Genomic DNA, 11,932 nt, shown 5'->3' with positions numbered 1-11,932 from the left:
CCTTAAACATTTCCCTGCACACAATAGTGTCAAATGTAAACCGAACGGTTGTTATCGACTGACACTTTATTCTGTTCTCATGCTGAACATATGTGCTCTTTTATGCCATTATCTTTATATATATAAATATGCTGAACGTTGGCAACGTCAATTATTGGGAAAAAAACAATAAACTAGGTTATTATACATATATTATATGAATATCTGGTGTTATTTTATTAGTATGAAAATATACATATATCATAATATATAAAATGATATATTGTTTTTTATATATCATATTATAGCCTCATATATTGTTTATTTACAATTTACTATAGGCCGTCAAATTTGGTCACCCGCAATTGATAAGTTTGCAAACAATGGAAAATGTAAATCAATCCAAAGCATTAACATTCCCAATAGTTGTCATTACCTAAGTGAAGACCAAATCATAAAGTGTTTTAAAATAAACTTGTACACGTTCATGCTCCAAACCTATCTTCCCACATGGGGATCGCAATCGCATCTTTCTGTGCTGCCATAGCTCCGGCTGACTCATGGGACATGTCAACCACTTCAGAGGGCTCGCCTGCCTCATCGTTCCCAGTCATATTTTCTTCACTAAACTAAAGCGCCAATGCTGCCTGAATGAACTCATCATTTGGCGTTACCGTTCTAATAAGGTTGTGCAGCGTACAACATGCGGTAACAAGCATCCCTTGCCTCGTAGGGCGATAGCGAGGCATCGCACTCAATATTTGAAATCGATTATTTAATAACACAAATGTACGTTCAATAATGTTGCGCAGCGACGAATGTCGGAAGTTGAAATAATCTTTATATCCTCGGAATTGACGACCGCTATAACGATCAGACCGATGATACCTCTCTCGCGAATATGGAGGCATAAATTTCTCAATGCATGGAAATGCGGAATCGACAAGGTAATAATAGCCTGCAAAAGTTAATATGAAATCAAGGCACAACCTGAAAAAGACAACTGCTTTTTCAAATTATGTTCTACGTTATTTTATAATTAAAATAACCTAACTAATATATAAAGTACAATGTTTACCTTCGGGTGGCCATGGGAATTGATTCCGACGTCGACTCAAGGCATCCAGGAATACTCTTGCATCATGTGTTGTACCCTCCCAGCCAGTATATACATACGTGAACTTCATATTGAAGTCGCATAGGCATAGTACATTTTGGGCGATTTGACCATGATGATTTCTATATGCATTACTCAGCCTAGATGGTGCTCGGGCGTTAATCATTGTGCCGTCCATAGCACCAAGACATTTCTACATAACAATTATCATATAAAATATACGTGCACAATAAAATGATAACCATAAGGCATATATAGAAAAGTTCATACCTCAAACCATGGATAATTTTGGGGGTTCTCCGTAATGTAAGGATGGACCCCATCACTCTCAGTGTGCCTAATCACTGTCCTCCCAAGCTGATGTAGTGCCCGCATCACAGTCTTCACATGGCGGTTAATTGTCTCGCTTGAATGTTGGAATCGGTCCCCAACGATTCGTTGACCCTGTGCATGCCCAACAAGAAGGCAAAATATTCCTACTGATTCCTCGACAGACACTCTCTCCGTACGGTCCATAATTAATGAGTCTCGTAAAAGGTCACAAACATAACGGAAGGCTTGCACCTCCATTCGAAACATTGTTTTGCAAGTTTTGGGGTTACCACTTAAGACTGCTTGAATATATTGATCCCCTCGTAGGCCAACATTGTGTTCGGGCATACGAACTCGACCTCCAGACAACTGTGATGCCATGAACATCATGTACACGATGTTCACCTCTTGCGTTGCGGATTCATCTCCACTCGAATGAGATGGGTAGATTCCATCATCCGCCTCGCTCCTCTGAGACGTACTTGAGCATGTGTCCTCCATCTCGCTGTTTGTCTCCATCGATTGGGCTTCTTCCGAACTACTATTGGTTTCCATTATGCGTAACGGATTGCTTGTGATTCCAAAAACAAAAAACAGTATATTAGTATCTTACTAATGAAAATTGATGTTGTTCATGCTTATACATATATGAAGGCCGGAACATTTTGGAATTATGTCACATTCAAATACATCATGCTCAAGTATGTAGATATCATAACCAGCATAATCACAATAAGCATGTAACATAAATTCATCATGAAATATAATATCACAAAGTGCAGGGAAAAACAATAAAGTTCAATGCTAATTAACAAACTAAACGTACTCAAATACAAAGGCATTTGGAATCGCTCATCCCTCAACCAATTGAAAAAACAAAAACGTCCCGCAAATAAACTAATTTAAATAAAGAAAACAATAGTTAGGCCTTCATAACCGAAACTAATCATCCGCCATGACCGATCAGTTCAAACTCCAAGCCCACTGACTTCTGCGAGTATCAGAGATTGACACAAACGATCTCTGGACTTTTGTGCTCAACAATCGGTCAAATGCCTTGTTAAATTGCTCGGGCGGTAGGGGAGGTTCAACTTCTTCAAGCAATTTCATACAATGCATTTGGAGATCAAACGCCCCAGATGACTCCATGCTAGTGTCGCCTTTACTGCGCTTCTTCAACCTTGTATACTCGATCGATTCCAATGCTGCCTTCTCTCTAGCGTCGAAACTGCGTCTGATAGCATCGAGGGTCTCGCTCATTTGCTAGTGAATGGATGCGTCTTGGGTGGGCCCTCCCCTCTGTCGTCTATGAGACCCGCTGGCGTAGGAGGCGGAGAATGGTCTCGGTTGAACCTGGGGATCCATCGAGGGGTCGAGATGATCATCTGCGAGGGGTGTCCCACGATTCCCCATCTCTTCATCAAGCAAGCGCCCATCGTCACTGTCTGGGGCCGGATCTGTCGAAGCCCTATGCATTGTACCAGTCGCCACAAAATAGCCAAATATTGCGCAAAGTTGTTCATACTTTGCGCATCCCATCGTCTTGAAATTCTTCCATGCTGGTCTAACCTAAGGGCCCAACAAAGTGGTTAGAATAAACAAATAACATCAAAGCACATTATTGAATATATCGACTCATGTATATAGTAGTTGAAGCATTTGAAAGTGACTTAAATAGATTGTAGTACCTGAAGGGCATTCGCCCAGTGTTCTTCACTAGCTACTGGTGCCTTCCTTTCTGGGTCCCACCCCAATCCAGTTTGCTTCATAAGATCCGTAAATTCCTGTTGTCTGCGTTTGAGACGAGCTAGTTTGCCTTTAACTTGATCAGAATTAAATTTTCTTGGCCCTACTGCAGACAACCTTTCAGCAAGCCTTACATGATCACTGTTCGTGATCCTCCCTCCCCTCAGGCTACCCATCAGGGTATCTTCGTACAACATGTCTATAAGTATAACCTCAAATCCATCTGCCCATAAGCTTGCATCCCGGGTCGAATCGATTGTCTCATTCTCCATATAAATCTAATATATGCTCAAATGAAACCACTGATTGCACATGAAGTGAGATATCAAACACCCCATATTGGGTTTGTTCCAATTCACCATTACATGGTGAACACACAATGACATGTTTATGAACTAAGGAAGTTGGGAAATAATGACAGGAAATTGTAGTAATATGAAATCTATCGTCAAGTAAGTATGAAAAAACAATCGAAGAGAGAAGGTACAAAACTTGGTTATTATGCTAAAATATGGAATGAAGCGACTACATTCGTACCTTATGAGAGGATGACCTGGATGTTGAGCGTAAATAGTAACGCTACATCAAGAAATGGTATAAGTTAGACCTCCATCTCAGGGCAAAAGCGCGAGACCTTCTTCGGTAATATAATTCATGTATCAACAATTATATAGAAATGTTTGTAGTAAAACAAAAAACCCAGGCATCTATTTGTCTGGAAAATTACTAAAATTCCTATTTTATTTTGTACAATGTTTGCTAATATATGTGTACATGACCTTAGTAATATGCAAACATATTTTCTGGTATAAGCCATACACCTAACTAAAATATGAAATGAAAGGCAAGTGTTGCAAGTTTTCCTGGAATTTAAAAGTATCAAGAAATTAAAGGCAATTGTTGCAAGTTAGAAATATACGGATGTAGTCTATTGGTTTTTAACGCCAGTAGTCTTCAAACCAAAAAAAAAACCCAAGCATCTGATGGCTGGTTGATCCAGATTATGCTTATTTTTTTTTATGTCTCCCAGAATATTGAAGCAGTTTCCAGCAGAGTGTTTGCATGCAGCAGCTTACAAGCACATGGATTCCCATTACTACTTTTCCAAACCTCGGCCCCACTATAATGTTGTGTAAAGTGAACATGTTGCACTATTAAGCCACGTATTTTAGGACAGCCTGATGCGCTGAATTGAACCAACTGCATGTTTTCAGAGTAGCAAGGCTTCCCATATTATTTCCGAAGTAGCAAGGTGGGGTGGATGAGGTGGAGGATCTTATACTTATGGTGCCCCTCTTTCGTCCCTCCCCATCCCTCAAACAGCACACAACACAGAGCCTTGAAGACCACAAAAGAAGGGGGTAAAGAAAGAAGTATAAAAAAATAAATAAAGATGGAATTGGAGGAAAAACAAAGAACCAATTTCCCATCTTGATAGGTCACAGAAAAGGTCCCCATGTTGATAACTTTCAGTGCTTTATTTGTTTGTGATGATGTGGTTTTGCAAGCATGAATAGTAATAAAGTGTTTAATTTTCTTCCTGCTGCTGTATAAATGGTTTGAAAATTGCAAACTACCATTTGTTTGCTTCCGTGCCTTATAATTGCATCTAAGCCATGCTAGATTTATATTGTGGTCTTTGTTATTCATAATTTTGTTATGTAGCTTGTAGGAGTGCGTTCCTCATCTAGCTCTGGTAAAGGAAGAAGCCATGACGGGGTAATAAAGTATGGTTTCAGCCTAGTAAAAGGGAAGGCTAATCATCCGATGGAGGATTATCATGTTGCTAAATTCATGCAGATTAAGAGACATGAATTAGGGCTGTTTGCCATATATGATGGCCATTTGGGAGATACTGTTCCTGCCTACCTACAGAAAAATTTGTTTTCCAAGATCCTAAAGTAGGTGTGATGTTATTTTGAAAGATGAAGAGATCATTGTAACTTTCAGTCTCACTAAGTTCCATATGAATTTTTTGGGGTGTGTTCTTAGTAGTGCAACATGTTCAACTACTTTCCCATTACTACTTTTCCAAACCTCGGCACCACTATAATGTTCAACATGTTCAACTTTAAAGAAGAAACTTGTGTGCTTATTATGAATTCCTTTTCTCCTTTCAGGAGGCCGGGACTGAGAATTGATTCTCTGAGATGGTTAATCATAAGTTTGGTGGAGAATTGGATCGACATTGTTTGTGGATTTTCTCAATGTGGATATTTTTTGGTTTGATAGTAGAAAACATTGTTTCTGATGGATAAATGAGTAACCTGGTGTATGTCGAAAAAAACTAAATCTAGTTCTGTAATCCTACCATATTGGGTGGAGTGTACTTTGGGGAGGAAAATGAAGAAATGATTTAGAAATCTTGCAGCGCTTGCAAGAAAGTGGTGTCACTTTGTATGATATACACACAACACATTATACAATACATTGCATAATAATGTTATAAAACAAAGATATTTTTGTAAAATAATATTACTTTTATAAGGTATTTTACAAAAATACTCCTAATTTAAAGCATTGTTGTGTAAAGTGTTGTAAAAAATATTGTGTAAATCATTTTTTAAAAAGTAATGATTCTTATCAAAGAGTAGTTTGAGATGAGTTATGTTTGGTCCCATCAAACACAACCTATATACGAAGAATGACAACTATCTATCTTTACCATCGGCTGCAGCACTAGCACATATGACATCTGGATCAGAAATCTACAATAGGAGGGATGGAAAGCTAGATAGATAGCTAGCCCAGAAATCCAATGAACTCACTTGGATGCAATCTGCCAAATGCATCCATGTTCCCAACCATTGGTTCTCAGACTGCATTAAAATACCTTTGGCTGTTATCGATTTTAGTCTGGGGTGTAGATATCACTGTATGTTAAGAACTTCATATTAAAATACTATCAGACCGCAAGTTATTGTGGCAAAAATCTATCAGTACACACTCTTGAAAGTTGAAACGCCCTTAGCCCCATATCAAGAAAATAAGGTATGAAGTTAATTTCTCTATTGACATGTTTAAATCGAACAGATAAGTCCCTTATTGCAGACTCTATAGTTCCCATGTCTCTCTGAAATCCCAATGCATCATACGTGAATCTTCTGTTAACCAACTAAACAATAAGCATGTTAATCAGATTATACCTCAACACTAGAGCATATCTCAAACCACATTAGTGTGAAATGCATACATGCCCTTTGCAAAGGTTTTCTCGGAGTGGGATTCCTCGCCCCACTCTATATGTTGCAGAGCATATTTCAGTTAAGCAACCATGTTAATGGGCAAAAAAATAAATCCCGAGTTTAAGCGAGCATTTGAAGCAATTTAGCGAAATTTAAACGAAGTGAAATAATGCCTCCTCTGATTTTCTAACCGACCCATCACAGCTCATACATATCATATAAATTCAGAAACCGAAGGAAATTTACCTGGTAGGAGCGTGTCTTGGGACCCGTGGTGATGGACTTATGAGCGGCGAGGCATCTCTTGCGACGTTTGGGGATTTCGTTGCGAGACTTGCACCGGTTCATTGGGGTGAAGACGGTTGGAGTGGAAACTGGGACTTTATACACCATTATGCAGAGTTTCCGCACCAGACGAAGAACTCAAACAGTGAATGGGGTTCGTACAGATTTGAACAACGTGATTGCCCACGGGTCTCTATTGAGGTCACTTCTATTCGTGGAAAGGATGCAGAACAGGGGCTATGGTTTAGGGGCAGAGATTCGCTGGGTTGGGGTACACATTGCACTGCCAATGCAGAGATTAGAGGCAGAGATTCTCATGTGCAGGAGTGATTTGAGGCTCCAGCTGGTTCGAGCACAGCTTATTGACGGGAACCGATTGAGATTTAACAGCGTGAATACAGTTTACGAAGACAAGGCAGCTCGGAGGTAGCGGAGATGATTCTTGCAATTTAGGGCATGAAGGAGAAATCCCACCTCGGGGTGATGCCGGAACTGGAATCGAGTCTATGGAGTGAAACCTGAGCGAAGGACGAACTGGAAACCAGGTAGACTTTTGAAGCGTCTCAGCAGTTTCTAAACGTTACTCTCATTCAAACGTCTTCAATGGGTCGTTGAAAGAGGGACGAAACATCTAATGCCAAACGGAAAAGTACTTTAATGCAGTGTTCAGAACTGGTACTGTCCGGTTCTGTGTTTGGTCATGTCTATGAACAGTGAAAGGAAACTGAGACAAGAATTCTTGATTGTGTTTTGGACGAAACATTATGTTTGGATATTTCATATCGTCTCTGACTTGAAATGGGACAAGAATTCTGGGTTTCGTCCGCGGCCCCAAACCTGCCCTTAGTCTTATTCAAAATAATGATGCATCAGTCAATATTGCATTTCTCCAAGTAGAGATAAGTAGTTTTATTTTTAGAAGTAATAGTCTAGCAATTAATTACAGACATTTAATAAATGATTCAACTAAACCATTATGAATATGTATATGAGCAACAAAATATTCAATATTAATCCTAACTTACATACAATAATCATAAAAATTTTAAATTTAATTATCCTACATTATCCAATCGGATAGACTAAATTGGATAATTAGAAAATTGAGTCAGTAATCTAATAATTTATACAAGAAGTCTAGCATATGCAACATTTTGAGTAAAAAGTAGACAAATATATGACCATCTAATTTATGCATATATTAATCTAAATGATCCACATGGTGGATGTATAGGTCCACATATATCTCATTGAATTCTTTGTAAAAATTATGGAGATTTAATAATTACCTTGGAATGAGATATTCTGACAATTAGCTTTCGTTTGGAATATGTTACACATGGATAATTACTTGATAAAAGATTCTTCTGGTTCTTTAAAGGATGTTCATATGAGTTCTCAATTATTCGACACATCATGATTGATCCCGAATAACCAAGACGATTATGCCAAAGCATAAAGATTTTTAGATTAGAGCACTTTTGGTGCATTACAACATGTGATTCAATGATTTTTAATGTTGTATAATATAACCCAAAAGAGAAAGATAACAGTTTCTCAAATATGAGCTTCTAGTCTAAATTTATTGTTTTAATTTAAAGATATTCATCACTGCTTTCATTCTTGGTTTCAACATGATAACCATTATAACAAATATTTTTAAAATTCAGTAAATTTCTTCTAGAGTTCGAAGAATACAAACCATCATCAATACAAAATCTTATTCCTTTTTGCAACAGGATGTCGGCTCTTCTGGGGCCTTCAATTAGTTTTGATGACCTAGATATTGTATTGACGTTGACTTTATATAATGTCAAATATTGGAAATATTTCTTATCCTTAAGAATTGTGCTTGTTTAACTGTCTGTCATTCACATATATTTACAAATCATCTTAGAATTCATCAATGCATTAATAGAATTAGCCTCTTTATAAACAAAAATATATACAAAACTTTATTAATGCAAAAGAAAGTATAACATGATGTATTAAGAGATAACGACTCAAACATAATATAGAAAGAAATAAAATTAATTGTCATGGTCATATGTATTACTAATTAAAATATTATTTTCTCTTCATGAGATTTGGAAGATAGCAATGTAAACTTAGCTCTTCAGGAGCTCAATATCATCCTCTTTGAATTTCTTCTGTTTGGGTCTACAAAGAGATCATAAATATCGAGAAGATTTAGGACCATCATATTTAGATTATCAAAATAAGTTATATAATCTGCTGAATTTTTGTGGTTAGGAAAAGTCATTTTGACCCATTTTTCTTTTTTCTTCATAGATGCTTGATATAGGTTTACTAAATGTTTGGACGTATAACAAGTACGTAACCAATGTCATTTCATACCAAACTATTGATATTTAGCTTCATATTTTTTTAAAGACTTATTCTGTAAGTCTTTATTTTCATCTTGCTTTATTATGGTATAGTTCCACTTCTAGTGGTATGAAGCACATTTCTTTGAGAAATATTGAGTACACTGTCTATGATCTAGATAGTTTTGTTTTGTTTTTGTTTTTATTTTTGTTTTTTGTTTTATTTTTTTTATAATCAAGTCCACGTCCTTAACCACATAATTCTTTGATGAAAATGTCATTCACTTCAGGGAATGGAATAGAACTGATTTGACGAGACTGGTGATTTTTTATTGACAGATCGTTTTATTTAGCCACTAGTAAAATAGATATTAGTTCAAATACTTAGTAAATATTCGCACTTGATATTGCTACTGCGAGAGCACATTTGAAACATGAATATGTTATATGTTTCATTTCAATTATATCATCATTGGGAGCTTTTATTTCTTTACAGAATTTCAATTGTACAACTTCAGGTGTATTTAATCATCACAAGTTTTTGTATTTAATCATCACGGTCTTCTGATACACGTATTACTCTCTTAAACTACCTCATAGAATCAACGGATATTTTTTTATGAAATACTCAAATTTCAATAAAATTATTGATTTAGAGCGATCTTTTAGGGATGCTTCATTTCTTTACTTAATTGTATTGAATGAGAAAGAAATATTTAAAATTGAATCAACATATAGAAGACAAGAATATTCATCGCATTGATATGATAATATTATATTTTACATAATATCACATAGATCATATCAAAATTTTATAGAGTGCTTTTTTCGCAATAAACAATATTTAAAGAATAAAAACTTATAGTGGTCGAGAAATGGTTTACAAATATCTTACCAAAGATCAAGAACACAATGGCTGGCTAGAGTCTCGTGTTGATAACGTGTTGTAAAACTAAATAAAAGTAACAATAGAATTGAAGGATTAGAATATATGAAACTAGTTCTTCAGGAACTCAATATTATTTCTCTCAACATTTTTACTGTTTGTCTACAATAAATCATGCTCAAGACTCCCTTTTACAGACATGGGAGGATACATTACATTAAATAGATACATGAATGATAAGTGCTATTTTTATGTGATTTTTATCACTATTTTATTTATGAAAATTGTCATTTTCCCTTAAATACTATTGATTTTATTTTATTTTTACATATTTTTATTTATTTTCTTGGATTTTAAGGAATGAGAAGATTAAGCCTCGTTTGTTTTCAGAAAACATATAATCTCATATTATCTAATCATTACAATTTTTCCAACTTATAATACAAAATAAAATAAACAATTCAACTTTTTTCAATCCCAAAACAACAATAATATTAAAAAATTTATTCCAACAATACTTTATTCAACTTTTTAACTTTAATCTCAACTTATCTCATCTCATCGCATCTCATTTGTAAAAACAAACGAGACATTAGTGTAAAATGAGAGTATTTTGGTACAAAAGAAGAGACTACGGATCCAGATTGATGATAGACAATGAGATCTAAAGAGAGTCTATGAGATTTGGGCTATGAGCTTTGTACTGTGGGCAGCAAAGAGATTTCTTTCACCCAAAGGCGAGAAGACTTACCTCTCAGTGGGTGAGGAGACTCACGACCAGAAGACGCGAAGACTTGGCGACAAGGCTCTAGGTGGTTAGATTGGGTGACTAGTCTAAACGACTAACTTAAAAGTCCAACCTAAACGACATTGTGGGCAACAACTAGAAAAGACGATATGAGTTTTTCATTCCAGTCAGGAGTCTTTCCACTTGGTAGGTGAGGAGAGGGTTGTGTGGTCTTTGTGACCTCCACACACGTTCATTTGTGACCTCCATACCAGTTATATTCAGTGCACACGACATCTACTCGGTGAGATAATTCATCCCGACCGGGATTAATCTGTTGCTGACCACCAAATCCGACTTCCGCAATCAATCTGTTGGCAATCGAATCCTTCCGAGCTTCGTAATTCAAGCCACATATCACTGAATTTTCCATTTTAGATAATCCCGTTATTTTTAGAATAATTTCTTTTATGTTAATATTTATCTTTAGAAACTATTTTCCAGATATTTAGGTTAAATTGTAGCCGTAGTTATCTTATTTCTAGATTTGAATTTCGACATCTATTTAATCTCGACTTGTGGGATGAATAGATGAGAGCTCTTAATCAGAGTCAAGAGTTTTTATGTTTTAGAGTCTGAGTTTAGAGTTTCATAATTTATTCTTTAAGTGTTCTTTCGAGAAGGCAGAACTAGAGGGCAGAGGCAAGAGCCACATGCTTCATCAACCGACTTCAACGAAAAATACTAGTTTTATTCTTTTTCTTTTCAATTCCATTATGAACTAATTCTATTTTCTAGAGTTTTGATGTAATCTAGTATTGAACACAATTGATATTCCAAGTTATTTTATTTTTAATATTTTCATGATTGAGTGTTTATTCTTTGTTCTTAATGCTTACAATTCTCTAGCTAACTATTGTTCGATCTTTTGGATTGCAATGAGACTGAGAAGTGATTTGTGATTAAAGCTCTAGGATTAAATACCATTAGTTGAGTGAAAACAGATATACTTTACTGCGATTAGTGTGATTTTCGAGAAAAATTCAAAGAACTTAATGAGTATCCAATTAGTTAAATTCACATAGAGATATGGAGTTATTAGTTGGAGATATTTTTTATAGAGTTTTGCTAGGTACAACCGGGATGTTCAAACGAGGGTAATCGGGCTATATCTGACAAATTATGTGGAATAAAATATAATAGAAATGACAAAAGTAAAAAGAAAAAAAACAAAGAAAGAAAGAGAGCTCATCTTAAATAGATCTCTATGGTTCTCTTTCTTCTTCCGTTTATTCTTTTCTCATCATTTTTTTTTCGGCATATAGTTTTTCTAGATAAGTTCTTTTTCTTCATTCTTCGTCCACTAGC

At 35.8% G+C, this 11,932-nt stretch overlaps 1 protein-coding gene across 1 annotated transcript; it reads right to left on the bottom strand.

Annotated features, from left to right (window-relative positions):
* Positions 1–608: 608 nt before the first annotated feature.
* Positions 609–1,963, bottom strand: LOC109019662 (protein ANTAGONIST OF LIKE HETEROCHROMATIN PROTEIN 1-like). The gene is made up of 3 exons (XM_035695790.1): positions 1,367–1,963; positions 1,058–1,289; positions 609–937 (listed from the first exon to the last, which is right to left on the bottom strand). Exons 1-3 carry the CDS (start codon positions 1,961–1,963, stop codon positions 609–611), a joined length of 1,158 nt encoding a protein of 385 aa, XP_035551683.1.
* Positions 1,964–11,932: the final 9,969 nt, after the last annotated feature.

This window comes from Juglans regia, chromosome 11 (genome assembly GCF_001411555.2).
Source record: "Juglans regia cultivar Chandler chromosome 11, Walnut 2.0, whole genome shotgun sequence".
Classification (NCBI taxonomy): Eukaryota; Viridiplantae; Streptophyta; class Magnoliopsida; order Fagales; family Juglandaceae; genus Juglans; species Juglans regia.
The sequence above is the reverse complement of the archived record's forward strand: the minus strand, read 5'-3'. Positions and strand labels throughout refer to the sequence as shown.